We start from the raw sequence: 20,786 nt of genomic DNA on the forward strand, positions 1-20,786 counted from the left end.
TTAGGCTACAGGCCATTTTATTGAACCAAGTATGCTCCACCTTAGAACAGGAATAGAAGAGTATATTAAGTTTTAGGAGGTGCAGTCTCTCTTCCTGATTTTTTTCCCCCACGGGTCCTCATGAGTAGAAAAGGTTTAGAAAGTGGAACTTCTGTTTTCTGGTCCTGAAAAGTGATCCATCTGAAGCTTTTCTGTCACTTGCAAGAGATTGTATGTGTATTTACATCCCATATTTTTAAAATTCTTGAATTTTCTGCAGCATTTTCAAAGCAGAGGGTAATGAGCACCAGATGAAATGACTTTCCTAGAGATTTTATTTGTAGGCTTCTTTCTTGTTGATTTTCTATTCCATTTAGGAATGAAGGAAATCCTACACAATTTAGCTTGAGATAACGTCTTCTGTTATTAGTTTAATATGCCATCAGTAAATTGTGAATTGAGTAAATGAAGGCTGTTACGACTGGAAATATTATAACTGCACCCTTGGAGCTGCTTTGAAAATACAAATGCATCAAAAGCATACATATAAGCAGCAAACATCCTCTCTTAATATGTTGATAGATGAGATCATTATGTTAAGCTTGTTATAGAGTGAACTGCATATCTACAGTAACAATATTAATTTTATGCTTGGAGTTCTTATTGTGATTTTTTAAAATTGCTTCATGTGTGGACTCTGTCACAGGGATGGCTGTTAGATAAATCCTGGAATTCTGGCTTGATTTTCCAGTTTAGGGTTTTTCTTAGACAAAATAAATCTTTTGATGTTGTTGATCAGGTCAGGTCTCTCATGGAAATGTTAGGGTAACGCCTTTTCTCACTTTGGATTTTTGGGTAATTTTGTGATTACACCTTTTGTTGTGCGCCTTTTGTATGCCTCCAGGAATTTGGTAGAGGAAATTCAATTTCTGTGCTCACCAGCACTGTCATTTCTTCCGGCTTGTGATTTGGCTGCAAATCCAGTTCATCCCATCCTAGAAAAATCAGAGGCAAAGTCAGTGGTTTCTACTACCAGGTCCTACTTCCAGCATTGACTAGTGTCAGCTCTAACTAGCCATACATCCATATACTGATCTTAGTGATGTTCTATTGTTTTATTCTCTAGAACCTTTTTTATCTCTCCCAAGCTCTGTCCAAAAGGAAAAGTTTATTTCTGGATAACAGCTGCCCAACCTCCCCAGCCAAGCATGTTTATTGACATGCGGGTTGGGGAATTCTGGCAACTGGAATCCAAACCATTTCCAACCTCTGATTCCCTTGATACCTGAACTCCTTCACCAGACAGGGCAGAGCAGGCTTGAATTTGCCATGGTCGGTCTCGATAAGTGTGCAGGTTCAGCCCTTCAGCAATGTCCGCTGCGGAGGATGCTGTTGCTAGATCCTGCTTGTTAGCAAATACTAGTAAAGGAACACTAGTAAGATTCTCATCTTCCACCAGTTCTGACAATTCCTGTAACATAGAACACAATAGATTCTTAACAAGTTCATCTGAAAAACAGAATCAGGATCCATTGCAAGTGGTTTGAGGTAATATTGTCGAGGCTTACAAATGCTTTCTTTGTTGTCACTGTTACCTATAATCAACCTCTGAAAATCTGATGACAAACCTCCAGCTTCATAGCACAATTGCCACAGTTAAACTGGAGAGCCAATATAGTATAGTGGTTAAGGCAATGGGTTAGGACTTGAAAGAGCTGGGTTCTAATTCCCAAGGCGCCATACATTTACTGGGTGAGCATGGGGCAGTTGCTTTACCTCAGACTGACTCACTTCATAGGATTATTCTGAGGATGAGAGCTAAGTATCTTGCCTTGAGTTTTTTAGTTGAGACAGAAATGTAAATATGACAGTTTTAATATCAAATAAACCCCGAAGTGGGGAGTTGTGAGGTGAAGACATCAGGCAGGCTTTGGGCACCTGGTTCTAGTTTGAAACTGTTAATGACAATGATTTCAATTTTTCAGAGAATCCATTGCCAGATGTAGAGTGCAGTGCTGTCCAAACTGCTGAATGAACAGACTGCATGTGTTTGTTCTGTAGGGTGGGATTACGGTACAAAGGGGTGGGAGGTCTGTCCTACCTGCCCAGTCTCCTCAAAGCGTTTCTGGTCGGCACTGTCAATAACATAAATCTGTAAAAAAAATAGCAACAAAGAAAGAAGGCTTGTTACCAGCTGTAATACTATTAGAGCTAAAGCTCTTTTGGTTCTCTTTACATATAGTTCCTTAAAACATATCTGAGACAGACAATCAAATGCACCCATCCATCCATGTAGAAATAAAAGAAACTAAGTAACTGGAAAATTCAGTTTATAATGGTCGCCTTATGTCTACCATTAGATTACATTGCCTGATAATACTGTTGGTCGTCCTTTAGATTTTAATTTAGCCCACTTGTTCCTACAGACAGGGTATTGCAGAAGGAATTTGGTCTGCTGGTCTCAATGCTCACCAGCATGTCTGTGCTGCCCAGATACTTCTTCCAATAGGTCCGGATGGCCCGTTGTCCTCCGATGTCCCACACATTAAGTTTGAACCCATGTGAGTGGACACTTTTAATGTTGAATCCCTGTGGATAGGAAGCAAAAAAAACTGCTAAGAAAGTAAATTGCTAGCCACTGCATAGTCAATTGCAGGCTGAATTTATGATGAGTTGTCATTTCTAATGTGGAGACCTTGTGAAGGAGAGAGGTGGAGCACATACGGATTATGCCATGTGTGGAGAACTTATATTTATTCATGTGTTTGGATTTCAATTGCCAGAATACCCTGCCAATATTTCCAGTGGTGTGAGAATGTGGGAATTTTAATATCACATTTTGAAGATCCTAACCCTCCCTTAGTCCACGGGAAAGCTTGAAATCTTATACGTAGGTACCAGCAGCATTTATGGAGGAAACACCTTCTAACAAATGAGTAGTGAAATTTTCAGGTTATATGGCATTTCCATATCTATGGATGTATCTTCAATCAATGTCAGAGTCTTACTTTTAGTGTGAGATCCTAAACACCTTTCTAATGATTTTCAGAAAGAAATCTGTAACAGCTACACTCATATCACATAAGAGCAATATAGAAGGGGATATGCATCATAATGTATATTTGTGTAGAAATGCACCCCAAAGATGAAGTATTTTGGCCACATCATGAGAAGACAGGAAAGCTTGGAAAAGATCATGTTGCTGGGGAAAATGGAAGGAAAAAGGAAGAGAGGCCGACCAAGGGCAAGATGGATGGACGGCATCCTTGAAGTGACTGGCTTGACGTTGAAGGAACTGGGGGCGGCGACGGCCAACAGGGACCTCTGGCGTGGACTGATCCATGAGGTCACGAAGAGTCGGAAACGACTGTGTGAATGAATGAAGAAGAAGAAGAACCCCACTGATTTCTGCAGGCCTGGATGTCCAAATGTATGCATCCCAATTCAGATGGAAGTTTTAGTGAGTTCCATGGGACTTTTCCTCAGTTACCGGTAAATCTGGATGGGACTGCATATAAATGACTTAGGACCAAATTATGTGATGGCATGGAAACTAATAGTAAACAAAAACTACCAAAAGCTTTATGACACCTTTAAAATGAATAGATTTATGATAGCACGAGCTATTGCAGAGTAGAATCCACTCCCTGAGATACATATAAGTAAACTGTAGTTACAAAAGCATTTGCTATAAGCTATCTGTTGCTTTTAAAGGTGCTTGTAGATCTTTGTTGTTTTACTGCATTAGAGAATTATCACTAACCTGGAATTGTTCTAACAATAGGCAAATTTAATTGCTTCTAATGGAGACAATGGAAAGAAAATGTGTGTTGCAAGGTAGCAAGGTAATAAAGGTTGGGAGTCTCTTATCTACAATTCTTGAGATCAGAAGTGTTTTGGATTTCAGGTTCTTTTGGAAACCTGTATGTGCATATATGTACACAATAGTCTATCTTGGAGATGGGAGCCAAATATAAAATTCATTTATGTTTCATACATCTTACATAGCCTGAAGATTTTATATATATAATTTTAAATATTTTGTGAATGAAGCAAAGTTTTTTTAAAGAATATTCTTATTTTTTATTAGAACACACAATTGATGTATAAAACTACAAATACCTACATCTATATAGTGTTCAAAGTTTTAAGAATATTGAATCATCAGAAAGCAAGTGTATGACTTGCTACTCATATGGGCAATTTGGGAGTATTTTGGAATTCTGGATAAGGGATGCTCAACTTGTACACAATTTTTATTTTTGCTTTATGAAATAATAACCCTCTTAGTAGCTGCCAACCAAGTTTTAGCAAAGCATTTCAGAATGGGAAAATAATTTGTGGAAAGAGAGTAGAATAGTTATTAATATATCTTCATCTTCTCTCCCTATTGCAAAATGGAACGTGCTTGAGTGAACCATATTGTGGCTCTATTATAGTTTGATCCTGAGATGTCAGGGGAGCAACCTTTTAAATAACTAACATTTCTCACTCAGCCTTTCCATCCTCAATGTTCTAGAGGTAAGCCAACCTCAAGAATCACTGGCCCAGAGGATCTGTGGTGCTGTGAAAGCCAAGAAGCTTTGGCTGGCTGTGTTCTGGAGAAGTATCTTTTTTCCAGGTGGTAAGGAAAAGTGTGACAGCTGTGGGAAGAGATTGGTTGGGTTCCTTCTTGTTAAGTATTTTACAAATTTTATATAGCAAATTGTTCAACCCATCCACCCTTCTTACTATGAAATGCTGATCTCCTTTGCTGCACTCTTACCTGTGTGGGAGTGATGGTGTTGACTTCTTCTGATGCCAGGCGCTTTAGCAACGTGGTTTTTCCAGCATTATCTAGCCCTAGCAGAACAATCCTCAACTCCTGTTCTTCAGAACCTTTCAGCTTTTGGATGACTGAGAGAAGCCCCTGTGGTGCAAAACAGAGGTTGAATGACCGAGGCTCCTATTTGTTAAATGACTGAGTCTCCTAATTGCTTATGTTTTATCTTTTGTACTGTACAGCGGCATTGAATTTTGCCAGATTGTGAGCCGCCCTGAGTCCCTTCAGGTGAGAAGGGCGGCATAGAAATGATGGAAATAAATAAATAAATAAATAAATAAATAAATAAATAAATAAATAAATAAATGTCTTTATGAGCCAGATAATGAACAAGTGAATGAAAACTTATGGGAGCATACTTGGGGTGTTTTTGTGTTCACTGTAGAAATCCTAGTTGCTATTTCCTAGACAAACAGGAATATGTTTTGAGCCTTTACTCTGTTTTGTAATCTGCCCCCTCAATAGAATCATAGAGTAGGATGAGACCACAAGGGACCCCCTGCCATGCACGAACACACAATCAGAGCACTCTCAACAAATGGTCATTCAGCCACTTTCTAAAAACCTCCAGAGAAGGAGATTCCATTGGACTCCAAGGCAGCATATTCCACAGCTGATCAGCTCTTACCATCGTTCTTCCTAATATTTAGGTGGAATCTCTTTTCCTGATATTTGAATCAATTGTTCCATATCATAGTCCCTATAGCAGCATAAACAAGCTCTCACTCCATCTTGAATATGACATCCTTTCAAATATTAAACCTGGTTATCATGTCATCTCTTAAGTCTTTTTTTCTCTGTGTGAAACATACCCAACTCTACAATTCTTCAGAATGGACTTTGGTCAGCGCCAGCCATGAGCAGCTCTAAGAATGGACTAAAATATCTTAGACATTAGCTGTCTCTTTTTGAAATTACTTGTATTCTCTCCACTTAGCTTTCCATCTGACAGAACAGAATCTGTCAGTCTCCATCAGTGGTGTTATAGCTCTCTTTCGTGTAGAGAAAATCGCCAACGCAAAAAAGTTGTCACCTCGCTCAAGAGCAACCCAGAGTTCGCAGAAGTAAAATCCTGAGTAAAAGAGAATCCCTCACTAGAAGCATCCCAATGAGGTTTCAACATGTCTAGAGGGCACAGAATGCTAGCTGACTATGATGTGGGGTTGCTGAACCAGATAGAAAAGGGAATAGAAAAGTATGTCATGGAAGATGACATACATTGACTGAGTAGAACTGCAAACTGAAGTACTCCCCACTGCAACGTTTTTACACACCCTAGATATGAACAACAACACCAACACTTTGTTGTGGAGAATGGGTTGGCAGCAAGTTCTGTCCTATACAGTTTTGTTATGACAAGGCCATGAGAATATACTCACCTTCTGCACTTCACCCATGGTCAAGCTATCTTCATCCTCCACAGAACCAGGTACAAAAGCTGCCTAAGTTGGTGGCAGCTTGGTCCCAGCTGCGTGACTGACATGCCTGGCTCCGGCAGAGAAAAGGAAGAGGATTATGACTCCAGAATTAGCTTGTGTTTCTCCATTTACCCAGGGTGTTCAGTAATACCCTAGGCAAATCCTCCCATGCCAGCTGTCGCCCTGGTGTGACCCAGTCTAGTCTTCTCTGTTGAAGCCACGGTGAAAGAGACTGTGCCCACCAACCAAAGTTAAACACATTCTTAGGTCAAACATCTCTCTCTTATACAACTCAGAAATTATTTCCATCTCAGTGACTTAATAATCTAACCCAGTTGGGAGCAGTTCTTGTATATAGGGATGGGATCTGAGCCACAGAAAAGAAACCATTTGGGTTGTATCTAAGCAACTGTACATGGTTTTCTGAAACTTTGCAGATTTTCTGATGCCAATTAGGATTGTTTTCAGCTTGTGCCTGTGAGCTCCCTCTCTTGGAAAGAATGTCTTATATTATTAATGTGTTGAGTGGCTCCTATTGTAGATGAGCCTGTAGAATATAAATAGCATTTGTCCTTTTTTGGGGAATTTATTTTTGCAGGAGCATACACAATCAGTGCCTAGATTTTCCACATCCAGCCACCCTCTGTGCATGTTTGAATTTTTGGATCTTTAAGAAATTCTGGGATTTAAAAATATTTAACAGGTTTATTGGAGGCCCTGGCTTTGTAGCTCTATTTTTATGTTAAACTCTTATTTTGTAGCCTAAGGAGAATGCTTCAGAACTGATGCAGACTCATTCTGCTTCCCAATCAAAGACTGTTGCTTTGGAGTAAGCAATAAAGGAGCCACATTTGCAAATAGTATGTTTCATTGAATGTATCTCCGTAGTGGCTGACTGGAGGAAAATGACATCCATTCACTGTATATGTAAAATGATGTACATCAGAGTAACTTCTTTAAAATCCTAACTTCACATATTCACTAATGAAGCAATTGAACTAGTAGAAAGTAATCCTACCCCCACCCCTTCTCCCCTTTCCTACAGTGTTTGTCCCTTCACCTCAAACCCACTCACCCCCCCCCCCCCGCACCCTACTCATGTGTCTTCCACCAACTTAACCCTACCCCTAAATTATGTTTGTTTGTTTGTCCCTTTGTTGAGAAGAATCACAATAAAAATCATTTTCAAAAAAAAGAAAAGAAAGTAACCTTGACTTAGAGCTGGATAGTTTAACGAACAAGACTCAGGACATTACTGCATACCTGACATTATTCTGCACCATTCCTATAAAACAGGAATACCAACAACTTACTTTTTGTACTTTAATACTATCACAGTGATGGGTGACTTTGCACTGCCAAGGCATCACAATCATGTGATGTCACCGGCTTTGTGAAGCTGTACTTCTGGGCGGGCAGCATAAATGCTCTTGCTGTGTTGCTTCCCTTCTTTGTTTTTTTTAATAATTACTTCTTACAGGCATTTTTCATTTTTTAAAAATGTATAGTGAGGGAATACATAAATGCATTTTAATGTCCCTGATGGCTTCATTGTGTGGGGATGGTGGACCAGGAACAAGTATTGCACCATGTTCTGCAGTGTGGATCATCACCAAGTGTGATGATCCTGCTACTGTGTCAGTTCACCACCTCTGTGCCGTAAATTCCTCAGTGGCAAGGGAAGGCAAATTCTATTTTAAGCTAGATTAGAGAAGGGACTGAAAATAAATTTCCCAGTCACAAAATGTTTATTTATGTAGCACTATAAAGGTAAAGGTTTTCCCTTGACATTAAGTCTAGTTGAGTCCGACTCTGGGGATGGTGGTGCTAATTTTAATTTCTATGCTGAAGAGCTGGCATTGTCCATAGACACCTCCTAGGTCATGTGTCGAGCATGATTACCTTTCCACCGAAGTGGTATCTATTGATCTACTCACATTGGTATGTTTTTGAACTGCTAGGTTGGCAGAAGCTGGGGCTAACGATGGGAACTCACCCCATCCCATGGATTCGAACTGTCAGCCTTCCAGTCAGCAAGTTCTGCAGCCCAGCGGTTTAACCCGCTGCGCCCTATATAGCACTATAGTGCAGCCTTTTTGGGAATACTGTTCAAACTCAATCCTGCCCTCTCAAAAAAGATATTGTACAGCTGGGAAAGGAGCAAGACAAAGAGGAGCAATACAATGATTAACTGACTAGACTGGTTTTATACTATGAAAGTGTGAGCATGTTCATTCTTTAACCTCCTCCTCAAAAGGAAAAAAATCTGGAGGAGGAGGAACATGGTGATTGCTTATAAAATTATAACATTTGGGGGGCAGAAGAAATTCTGTTCATGATAGTTAACAGCTTCCCAATTAAACTGACTGGTATCAGGTACAAAGGGATGCACTATGCATAGTGTTATGAAATTCAGTGCCACAAGCCATGCTGACATCTCTTGGATAGAAAATTAATTCAATTAACGAAAGGGGCTATCACTATCTATTAACCATAGTTACTAACGAATAGGGCCATATCTCACTTAAAGCCTCTGACACAGAAACTCCTTTTATACACATGATTTTTCTGCCTACATGTGTGTTGTTCCTCTCTGCCCTGTCTGAAACAGATTTGGCATTGGATGGATAGTAAAGGAAGACGGGAGAAACATAAGAGCAATCAGTAAAGAGTTGCACTGACAAATCCGTTCTAAACAGTACAACAAAACATGAGCTGAGAAAGAATAGGATTCTACTTTGGCTGTAGCTACGCATTGCAAGCTAAGCAGCAACTGCACCCCAAATTGCTTACTGAGCATACATGAATAGCAACACAGCCCCACCAGCCACCCCCAGCATGTTAAAGAAGCACAGATATGTACGTTTGGTTACAAAATATGGAAATCATAAGGAAAATGGATCAGCATAGGGAGTAAGCGGAAGGAGAGTTTGAGAAGGACAGACTTTCTGTATTGGGTCGCCGGAGGTATCTGCATTAAACAATATAATAAATCTGGGAAAGAATAGCTTTTTATTTTAGTCGATCCTGCTGTAGATGTGTACAATAGGCAAAGTGAACTGCAGCTGCTTCCAGAATCCATTGCTGAACAGCAAAACATACGTTTGAATAGTAAAAAGTTGCAAAAAGGATAAAGTGGTTTAAGATTGCCTCATTTCCTATCTCCAGCTTGTTTTTTTTTTTTAAAAAAAATCACATCAATTTGGCTACAAAAATGGAAAACATACAAAAAGTGGAGTCTGCTGAAAGAAAGAAAAACATATTTCTGGATCTATTTGCAAGCAGTTTACAAAATGTTTTTGTTCTTTGTGCAAGCAATACGTGGCCTTATTTACTGTATTAATATACCACTTTTCTCACCCCTGTGGGGACTCAAAGCAGTTTACAACATAATATTGGCAAAATTCAATGCCGAACATACATGTAAAATCAAATCATAAAATCTAAACAAGAAACATATAACTGCGTTAAAATCAATAAGACCATTAAACATAAGATGTAACATTTAGAAATAAAAACCTAGAATTAAAACACCTAATATAAACATTAAAATCACATGATCCAAAATCGTAAAACGTAATTTCATATGGTTCATTTCATATATGGCTTTTGTTAATTTTCAATTATAAATTGCTGGAAAATGTTGAACTTATTTTTGTGATGCCAAAACCCATCCCTATTTTTTTCCATGTTATTTCTGCTTCTGGCACTAATTTTTCTCGCCCAGGAATATATCTATTTAATTAATTAAAGTATACCTGTAGCAATAAATTGTTTGGATGGAGAATTATTTTTTCTAAACATTAAGTGCAGCACATCCAGAAAAGAACACTGAAAACTGTCTGGATATCATGTAGCAACTTGGTAAAACCTGGAACATTTACGACTACAGTACTAAAAGCTTTGATCACTCTATGAAAAATTCCTTAATTGCCCAAATGCAGACATTTAATGCTGTATGGATCTAGGTTCCACTGTTTCTTGGGAGATGAAAGTATAACATGTATCCAAAGACATCTCTGTGATATGAATATATTTTACAAGCTTAAGGCTGTCTGAAAATACCCAATTGCTGGCTGTGGCTGATGTTTCTGAAGTTCTTCCATCTCCCTCAAGCTCACTCTTGTTTAGTGTAAGAGAATCTGGCCCCAGGCTGAGCTCAAAATTGAAGTTTTGAGAGTATTCATACTGGCTTTTATGTACTTAGCTGGCATAATTTATTCTCATTACAAACAATGGATTTTCACAAAACATTTTTATTTTATTTTTTATGTGCTCCATGACAGCAGAAGAACAGAAGAAGAAAGATAGGCAAAGGGGACATGGATTTATGGGAAGGACAGGAATCATCACTGTGTAAACCTCATCCTTGGCTGGAAACCCTACCCAGATATTTTCTTGTTTCTGAGTATCTCATAGGTACAGCTACTCATGGGTTTGCAGGCTTTCTTGTGCAGTCAGCAGGTGTGTAAATGTATATTTTCACTGATGTTGATGCAGAGAATCCCCGACTTCAGAGTTTAGATAGGGTTTATAGCAGGAGAAGGAAAATGCGACATGAACTGGGCCTCAGGCTATGCCCCTGGGTGATAGGCCTTCCAGATGCATGCTGTACCATCCAGGGAGACTGACACATACTGGAGAGAAGCAAAGAGAAGAACAAGTCATGGGGTGGCAGCCTCAACAATCCTTGCCTGGATCTGTCATTGGGGACCAGTGAGGATCATTAACTACGCAAAGTCCTCTTCAAAGCTCATAAAAAGTTACTGGCTGAGGATTCTAGCTGTATTCCTATATAGTAATACCTTCATGTTCTGGAACTTTAGTCTCTCATCTAGCTGCTAGTCAGAAGGGAATAAGAGGTGCCAGCCTGAATTGCACTGTACTATTAGTACAAGTCATGTTTTAAGATCACTCCAAGGTATCTCATCAGATCTTCATGGTGGGTATTTAGGCTTCTCCAAAGCGTATATAGATTTACACTAAAGCAGTGAACTAGTAACCTGTTTCGTAAGGGACGTTTTCCTGTATGTAGGATATCAGCCCAGCCTACGATCTGGTCAGACACTAGGGGGCAGCATGATTCAAGGCATTCTTTTCCCAGGCGAGGTGCCCTGATTCTTGCATTATGTCCCTGGCAAGACTGGGCACCCAGGCTCCGTAATCCTTAGCAACACTGAGAAGGTATTGGCTAATTGCCACTCTGCTCAGAATACTGTTAGTATGTGATGTTTTGATTTCTTTATCTGGGAAGGCACCGGAGGCTGAGAAGAGCAGAACTGTTCAGTGCCAACTCCGTTTACTTTTTGGCTGAACATTTTAAAGCCCAGAGAAATTTTAGCCTTCTTAGTAATTTAATATTTACTCTTGAGGATGTTATGATTTTCTCTCAAAATCTTTAGCTGTTTGATCAGGACATCTAAATACACTCTACATCAGTGAAGACATCATGAATTGAAGGGATTTTTATATTTCTAATGCATATTAACTGTGATAGGGAAATTTGAGTTTGACTTTGATTTTTTTTAAAAAAGAAATTGGTATATTATTTATTTTGTGTTCTAAGTATCCAATTTTGGGCAGTAATTAGGCTTTCCACCCTGTTGGGATTTCATGTTCAATTTGGAATTCATCTTGTTGCCAACTGTTGTTAAGGGAACCAAGCAGATTCTGAGAAAAATAAAATCACTTGTTCAGTCCACCACATTTCTATGCTAATGAAGGCGGATGTTTTCTGTCACATGGAAAAATCACCAACAAGAGCAATTGAAGGCATAACTAATAAAAGTGTTCACATTTCTTTATTTTTTCTAAATAATAATTTTATGTTACAATTAGGCGTTTCTTGACTTTAAGACATAGTCCTATAGTGAAAGAGCCTAGGATATGTAAGAAACCTCATTACTGTACCAGGTTAGTCCCTGAATGAGGGGACTGCCAATGAATATCAGTTGCTATGAACTATATTTCAAAAGAAGAAACTGCAAAATCACCTATCAGGATTCTTTGCCTTAAAAATGTTATGAAATGAATGGGGTCACCATAAGCTGATAGCCAACTTAAAGGCGGGTAGGCGCACACGCACACACTACTCTGGCACAATGCAAGACATGCCACTGCCACAGAACTGCTTGAATATACCACTAATGAAGATGCACTAATATAACAGTACTGTACTTCTATTTACAATGTGATCTGTTTATGGGAATGTGTGAGTGACTTCCTGGGAGAATGCCAATGTGGTGCAGGAGGAATGGTCCTGTCCTGGTTCCCACTGCCCAGTACAGTGAACATAAGAAGCCTATGCCTCACATTGTAACACCATGCACTCGTGCATCAACAGCGTATACCCATTTCTGTGTGCCTGGAACCAGAAGTGAGAAAATCTCAGCTATTATTCATACCTGCTTCATTTCTGGTACATGGATGAGACTCTTGATGGAGTCTTGATGCCCCGTGTAAGCCTGCACTTGTACCCCAGAACATGGGTCATAAACTCTGTAAGGAGAAAAAGAGGCAGCCAAAACACATTCAAGATGGGCTGCCCTATCATCCCTTCCCATATGATCCCATACGTACCTAATGGTGTCATGGACTCCAGCAACAATGCAGCCATTGGCCTGATCAATGCAAAGGCAAGTGATTCCCCTGGGGGCTGTCAGGTCTTGTGTACAGCATTCACCATCTTCACTCTGTGTGTGTGAACCATATAAGTAACCTCTACCAAGAACTGCATGCCACTGAGTCGCACTAGGCCTGGAAGGCTTCAGTCTGCTGCAGCTTTTCCACAAGAGGCCTGAGGATTCCATCCAGCTCTGCTGTCTCTGGACTACTTGTGAGTAGGCAGAAGCCGTAGGCTTCCTTCTTGGCCAGAAGACATTTCCCCTATTGCACAGCAGGGGATCAGTGGAACCCACTGACGATTACATTTTGTCATACTGTTGGATTAGTAGAAGACAAAATGGAAACGTATGGAAAGCAGAGAAGTACTGACCTATCTCACTTATGTGACCTGCTGGGAAAGTCAATTTGTCTCATCTTACAACATCTAAAGACAGTAAATAAGAAACTTGACCTTCTTTTTTCCGCCATGTCCTTAATCATAAAGTATCCGATTCAGACCTTTTCCTCACAAAATGAAGAGGATGATGTGTTCTCATGTCTTACTGAAGGACTGAGCCAGTCTGATGGGGAGGGAGAAGGGAAGGAGAAGGGACCAGAGTTGCAGGATAAAAAAAGGGATGTTGATTTGGAGCCACCTTGGGAAAGAGGGAATGAGGAAGGTTCATATTGCGACGATAATCTGTTTGGGAAGAACTATAGACAGAGTACTGGGGACCCTCTGTATAAGGAATCAACTAATATATCTCCAACAGCTTGGTCAAGAGCCAGATTCCTTACATCAGCAACACCAGCTCTTGCAATTTAATAAGTTAGTATTTGAAGTTGTTGATTCTCAGTTAAATAGAGGTAGATGGTGTTCTCAGAGAGCAGTAAAGAGGTCCTTGGGCCAGATTCTGAGTAAACATCCTATGGAAATTAAGATCAATACCATGAACTGGCTTCATAGGGAGTATCAATGTAAAGACCATACCCTTCGTTTATTAATTACCTTTGAAGACCACTCAATAATTGAAGAGGTATTGGCACACAATGTGAGATTAAATCATTGGGGTAATTATATTAGGAGGGTCTTATATGACCCAGTGGTTCGTCCTCTGCTTACAGGTTTGAGACCAGCCCCCAGATAAAAACTAGCTTAAATATCACTCCTAGGTCTTCCATCCCGACCTCTAGTTTAGCATCATTAGAATCCTCTTCAGAGATATCATATAAAGCTCCAGTCACCCCTCATCTGGCTCATGTCCCTATCCAGGAAAACTGTTGTATTAATTTTTATACGCCTCCTCTTTTTAGTTCCCCTTCAAACATTTCAATTGATTCCCCCCTATTCCCCTCCCATGAAACCCGCCTTTTGGGAATCTCTCAGGTTGGGTTATCCCATGATCTTTTGGGCTTAAAGAGCTGACTAGCAACTTCTGACTGCTCTCCTGTTCTAGGGGGACCTGGGGGGGTGATGTCTGGGGAAATGACTGGGGTCGGGGGGCAGCCATTGAGGTGGTGTGGGGAGGGGGAAGGCGCGGTTGAAACCATCAACCCAGGGAGAAGCGCAGCAAAGTCCTTGCGACCCTGAGGAAAGATAGGTCAGGTAGCCTCCATGACAGACCCCCCGGGTTCAAGGTCTTGCTGTTAAATGCCAGGTCTGTAAATGGTAAAACAGCGGTAATACAGGATTTGATCCTGGGAAAAAAGGCAGACCTGGCCTGCATTACAGAAACCTGGCTGGATGAGCTGGGGGGAGTTAATCTTACCCAGCTCTGTCCACCAGGCTATGGGGTGTACCAGCAAGCCAGACCTGGGGGGCGGGGAGGTGGGGTAGCGGTAGTCTATCAGAAATCCATCCCCCTGACCAGATGCCCCGTTCCTCAATCAACCGGGTTTGAGTGTGTCCACCTGAGGGTGGGGAGCCGGGACAGTTTGGGGATTCTGCTTGTGTACTGTCCACCCCGCGACACAGCAGTCTCCCTGCCTGAGCTTGCTGAGGTGGTGTCTGGCCTGGTGTTGGTCTCTCAGCGACTTGTTGTCCTGGGAGATTTCAACATCCACGCGGATGCCACCTTATCTGGCGCAGCTCAGGACTTCATGGTTGCCATTATGACCATGGGACTGTCTCAAGTGATATCTGGTCCCACTCATCAGGCTGGACACACTTTAGACCTAGTATTTGTGACGAATGGGGGAGATGTTGGTGTGGAAGATCAAAACATCCTTCCATTGTCATGGACCGACCATCATCTGGTCAGTGTTAGACTTACCGTCACCCAAAACCTCCGCAGGGGTGGCGGACCGATTAAGATGGTCCGCCCCAGGAGACTTATGGATCCAGATGGATTCCTGATGTCTCTTGGGGAACTTCCTGTCATGTTGGCTGACGATCCTGTTGAGACCCTGGTTGATCTCTATAACACCAAGATGGCCAGGGCTCTTGACTCGATCACCCCCGAACGTCCCCTCGCCTTCCGCAGAGCCAGGTCGGCTCCTTGGTTCACCGAGGAGCTGGCTTTGATGAAGCGGGTGAGGCGGGGACTAGAGTGCAAGTGGCAGAAGACTCGGAGCGTCACCAACCGAACACAGGCTAAAGCCTCCATTAAGGCCTACTCCGTGGCGTTGCAGGCAGCCAGGAAAACTTTCTCAACTGCCCGCATCGCATCTGCAACAAATAGACCAGCAGAGTTGTTCCGGGTTGTTCGGGAGCTCCTTCATCCTCATGAGGGGGAGGAGCCCCTTGACAACTCGGTTGCTCGATGTAGCGAGTTCGCACATCATTTTGCAGATAAAGTCGCTCGATTGCGCTCCGACTTGGATGCCAATTTTGATACAGCTCCAATTGACGTACCTAGTGCATCTGTTGAGTCAGCTTTGATGGATTCGTTTCAACTTGTGCGGCCTGATGACGTGGACAAGATCCTTGGAGCAATGAGACCAACCACATGTGCTCTAGACCCTTGTCCTACCTGGCTTATAAAGCTTGCCGGGAGGGGGGGGGGGGGTTGGTCGATTGGTTTTTGAGGATTATCAATGCCTCATTGGAACAAGGGCAATTTCCATCTAGCCTGAAACAGGCAACTATTAGAACAATTCTAAAAAAGGCATCCCTTGATTCCTCTATTCTATCAAACTATCGACCAATTTCAAACCTCCCATTTTTAGGCAAGGTTCTGGAGCGAGTGGTGGCCTCTCAACTCCAGGGATTCTTGGATGACACCGATTATCTTGACCCATTCCAGTCTGGTTTCAGGCCTGGTCATGGCACTGAGACGGCTTTGGTCGCCTTGGTGGATGACCTCCGTAGAGAGCTGGACAAGGGGAGTGTGTCCCTGTTCTCTTAGACATCTCAGCGGCTTTAGATACCATCGACCATGGTATCCTTCTGGGACGGCTTTCCGGGATGGGCCTTGGGGGTACTGCTCTCCAGTGGCTCCAGTCCTTCCTGGAGGGCCGATCCCAGATGGTGAAGCTGGGGGACACCTGCTCGGACCCCTGGCCTTTGACCTGTGGGGTCCCGCAAGGTTCCATTCTGTTCCCCATGCTTTTTAATATCTACATGAAACCCCTGGGCGAGGTCATCCGGGGTTTTGGAGTTCGGTGCCATCTCTACGCAGATGACACTCAACTCTACTACTCTTTTCCACCTACCTCCAAGGAAGCCCCTCGGATCCTAGACCAGTGCCTGGCCGCTGTAATGGGTTGGATGAGGGCCAACAAGCTGAAACTTAATCCTGACAAGACAGAGGTCCTCCAGGTCAGTCGTGCGACTGATCGGGGTATAGGGTGACTACCTGTGCTTGACGGGGTCACACTCCCCCTGAAGGCACAGGTCCGCAGTCTGGGGGTCCTCCTGGACTCATCGCTGTCCCTTGATGCTCAGATGTCGGCGGTGGCCGGGAGGGCCTTTGCACAGCTAAAGCTAGTGCGCCAACTGCGACCGTACCTCGAGAAGTCTGACTTGACCATGGTGGTCCATGCTCTGGTTACCTCAAGGATGGATTACTGTAATGCGCTCTACCTGGGGCTGCCCTTGAAGACGGTCCGGAAACTGCAGTTGGTACAACGGTCGGCAGCCAGGTTACTAACTGGAGCTGCTTACAGGGAGCGGTCAACCCCCCTGTTCAAGCAGCTCCACTGGCTGCCGATAATATTCCGGGCCCAATTCAAGGTGCAGGTCATTACCTATAAAGCTCTAAACGGTTCGGGACCTGCCTATCTTCGTGACCGCGTCGTCCCTTATGAACCCACCCGATCGCTGAGATCCTCCGGGGAGGCCCTCCTCTCACTTCCACCCTCCTCACAACTGCATTTGGTAGGGACGAGAGAGAGGGCCTTCTCGGCCGTGGCCCCCCGACTCTGGAACTCCCTCCCCAGGGAGATTAGGTTGGCTCCCTCTCTACCTTCCTTCCGGAAATAACTGAAGACTTGGATGTTTCGGCAGGCCTTCGGAGATAGTCATTAATTAATCAGCCCCAGTGGGTTTTTAATAATTTTATCCTGTTTTTATTACCGTCTTACCATTTATGTGTTTTAAATGAAATTTTTATCTTGTATTGTTGTTTATATTGATATATTGTATTATTGTTTTATCTTTTTATATTGTGATTGTATTGTGTTGCTTATATTTTGTTCTTATGTTGTTTGGGCCACTGCCCCATGTAAGCCGCCCCGAGTCCCCATGGGGAGATGGTGGCGGGATATAAATAAAGTTTTATTTATTATTATTATTAGATCTCTCCCGTGCCCAACCCCATCTTCTGTTCAAATAATATAACACATTGCAAAACAATTTGATAATAGCATCTCTCCTGGCCCTTGTTTTCTAACAATTCTGAGACAGGATGGTTTGCTACATTCTAGGAACTCTTCCCTCATATTATTTATTTATCAACTATACCCCAACTCTTAAGTGGTTGTGTATTATTCCTTTCTCTCTACCAATAAATATATTGTAATCAACATATAGAAGGTGAGATGAAGTCACCAGCTGATTTAGCACTTACCCAGATTTGAATGGAGCCATCTTCAGCCCCAAAGACCCACTTGTCCTTGAGTGGATGCCAGACCAAGGCCACAACAGTGGCTTTGTGCCCACCGAGCTCAGTCAGGAGTACCAGGTCAGTGCAAAAAGGGTTGAACGCACAAATGAAAATTCGGCCAGTGCTACAAGAGAAAGCAAATTCCCTCCTGCTAGGGCCAGGAGGGTCTGAGCTGAGGATGTTGGGATAACAAAACCTTTGGCAAAATCAATATTTCTGAACCCAAACACAGTGACGGTGTCTCTGTAGGAGGGAGCTTGGCTTTTCCTATGGCTAGCAGTGCCCCTATTGTCAAGAGTAGGGCCTAGCATGACATTCTTCAGGCTGGAGCCTTTTTAGGTTAGCTCTGCTGATTGAGAGTGGCTGTAGAATTGATGATAAATAGGGCATGCCTATCAAATTTTCAGATGACTCCAAATTAGGAGGGGTAAATAGGCCACAGGATGGCATCAGGGTTCAATGGAATGGAGAGCTGGGCCACAAATGAATTTCTGCAGGCATAAATCTAAGGTACTACATAGGAAAAAAAATGAATAAATATAGGATGGCTGACATCTGGCTTGACAGCAGTACATGTGAAGAAGATCTAGCTAAACCCGTACGAGTGAACAGTCTAATGTGGCAGCCAAAACAGCTAAAGCAATTCTAGGCTTTGCCAATAAGAGTACAATTTTCAAATCAAAATAGTATTACGTCCAAAGTTACACAGTGGGTTTTCATGGCTGGGATTTAAACTATGCTGTCCTGCTGTAGAACTAAAATACCGAGCCGCACTGCCTTTTGGGGGAAGTAATAGTATAGTAATAGTAATAGTATTAGTAATAGTATTAGTAATACAACGGTAAGTGGCTGAACTAGATGACCCTTCAAAACTCTCCTAACTCTTATTCCACAGCTGCCTTATGTTTTATTTGAATTATTAAAACATAATAAAATATAATGGTTCCCATGACAGACAAATAGACTCACCCACCTTTTGGGGGAATAAGCCACATCCAAGATGGCCTCATAATTCCCAGGAGAAGTCATTTAGCAAGGAGTGGTTTCGTAGGTCCCAAAGACACAGTCTTCCATCCCATCCTCCAGTGAGCTACAACAAAATGCAGCAGGGTTAATTCCTACTTCACAAAACTCTGCTCCTTCCAGTGCCTCCTCCCATTCGCAGACACCTTGCCCACTCACAAGAGCTCTTCCTGCACCTGTGGCCTTCCCCCATCCCAAAGTCCTCGACTCTCAGTGAATATATTTTATATAATCTTCAGGTGACCACATCTCCTGCTTTACAGAGGACAGTGGCCTTGCTGAAGGGCTGACCAGGCTAGGTCTATTTTAAAGATTCAAAAACACATATGTAGCAAGAGCAGCAGGATGTGAAAAGTTGCCCATCAGCAGTGAGCACCTGGTCTTTATATCGAGCAGACACACACCAGTCTTTCTTACCTCTGTGATAAATATTGTAATTCTGGTTTAATTATAGCAATTCACTGCAAATTGAATTCTATATGTATCTGTGTAGCAAATGTAAATACAGATTGGGTATCTCTTGTCCAAAATGCTTGGGAACAGAAGGGTTTTGGATTCTGAATTTTTTTCAGATTCAGGAATAGATGTGAATATTTGCCCATCGGCAGTGAGCATATATATAAGGAAATATCTTAGATATTTTTGTGTGTGTCAGGAGCGACTTGAGAAACAGCAAGCAGCTTCTTGTGTGAGAGAATTGGCCATCTGCAAGGACTTTGCCCAGGGGATGCCCGGATGTTTGATGTTTTACCTTCCTTGTGGGAGGTTCTCTCATGTCTCTGCATGGGGAGCTGGAGCTGACAGAGGGAGCTCATCTGCGCTCTCCTCGGATTCGAACCAGCAACTTTCAGATCAGTAACCCAACCTTCAAATAAGCAGCCCTGGGGCACAAGGGTTTAACCCTTGGAAATTGGATTTACATCTAGACATTAAATTCATTTATGAGCCTAGAAACTTGACCTGAAGGTAAATTTATACACAATATTTTAAACAATTTTGTGCATGAAACAAAGTATTTTTTTAAAATCTTGAACCATTAGAAAGCAAAGGTGCCACTATCTCAGCTAAATGGACTCAAATGGACAATTTTAGATTTTGTATTTCAAAATTTTGAAAAAGAATGCCCAAGCTGTATTATACAAATGTATGTCCCCTTTCCCATAATGCATTTATCTTTCTGTAGGGGTACACTATATGGGACTTTCCCAAATTACGATTTTCACTTACCAAACAGGGGAAACAGATGTCAGTATAATCACCTGCCAAGGTGAGTGCTGTCACCATGCCTGTGTGCCCACAAAGGACCATTCTGCAAGTGAACCCTGTTAGAGACAACAGTGGCATGAGAGACAGTAGCAGAGCAAGGAAAGAAAACAGGGGCAGATTTTTTTTAACATCAGGGAGATTCCCAAAGAATCAGATCAATATTATTTAATCCCAAATAGAGCTAGTCTAGGGAGAAGACATCATCACCACTGGAAAAAGACTATAGGAGTTGTAGATCACCTTTAGTCCAAAGACATTGGAAAGCAAAAGGTTCTTCATCCCTTATTGTGCTAATATGTTTCACCCTGTTCCACTGAGAAGAGGTGCAAAAGCCCCAGGAGTAGAGGGAAAAACAGGAAACAATGGAGTTTCAAAGGTGTGTGTAAATAAATACTGAATAGTTACAGAATCAAAACATTTAATGGACCAGGGTTGGGAGTGCTGACACAACAAGGTGGATTGCAGAGAATTTGTTTTGCACCTCTGGTGAACACTATGTAGTATTAAGATTTGTTATTCAATGTTTGAGATATGACTATAAAGAGGAGGAGGAGGAGTAGCAGCAGCAATTGATAATTTTCAAAACAACAACAACAACAACAACAGTTTCAATTTATGACAATTCTATAA

The 20,786-nt window shown here is 42.0% G+C and overlaps 2 protein-coding genes across 6 annotated transcripts in view; both read right to left on the reverse strand.

Moving 5' to 3' along the window:
• On the reverse strand, positions 1 to 18,888 carry LOC100564639 (ADP-ribosylation factor-like protein 3). 5 transcript variants are annotated; one of them, XM_062970163.1, is made up of 11 exons: positions 18,841 to 18,888; positions 17,832 to 18,015; positions 12,799 to 12,911; positions 12,624 to 12,717; positions 7,483 to 10,856; positions 6,181 to 6,286; positions 4,745 to 4,888; positions 2,452 to 2,568; positions 2,081 to 2,131; positions 1,265 to 1,450; positions 1 to 974 (listed from the first exon to the last, which is right to left on the reverse strand). In XM_062970163.1, the coding sequence occupies exons 6-11, from the start codon at positions 6,196 to 6,198 to the stop codon at positions 927 to 929; spliced, it is 564 nt and encodes a 187-aa protein (XP_062826233.1). In that variant the 5' UTR covers positions 6,199 to 6,286; positions 7,483 to 10,856; positions 12,624 to 12,717; positions 12,799 to 12,911; positions 17,832 to 18,015; positions 18,841 to 18,888; the 3' UTR covers positions 1 to 926. The 5 variants fall into 5 exon arrangements, with proteins under 5 accessions (XP_062826233.1, XP_062826235.1, XP_062826234.1 ...); XM_062970165.1 differs by lacking the exon at positions 7,483 to 10,856; XM_062970164.1 differs by having other exon boundaries at positions 10,606 to 10,856; positions 12,624 to 12,911.
• LOC103277907 (uncharacterized) overlaps positions 18,874 to 20,786 on the reverse strand; it is a 24,916-nt gene continuing 23,003 nt past the window's right edge. The window contains exons 13-14 of the mRNA XM_062969368.1: positions 20,118 to 20,212; positions 18,874 to 18,957 (exon numbers count right to left, since the gene is read on the reverse strand). Of these exons, the coding sequence (XP_062825438.1) occupies positions 18,874 to 18,957; positions 20,118 to 20,212 (179 nt within the window). The remainder of the gene's footprint in view (positions 18,958 to 20,117; positions 20,213 to 20,786) is intronic.

Source organism: Anolis carolinensis, chromosome 2 (assembly GCF_035594765.1).
Source record: "Anolis carolinensis isolate JA03-04 chromosome 2, rAnoCar3.1.pri, whole genome shotgun sequence".
Taxonomy (NCBI): domain Eukaryota; kingdom Metazoa; phylum Chordata; class Lepidosauria; order Squamata; family Dactyloidae; genus Anolis; species Anolis carolinensis.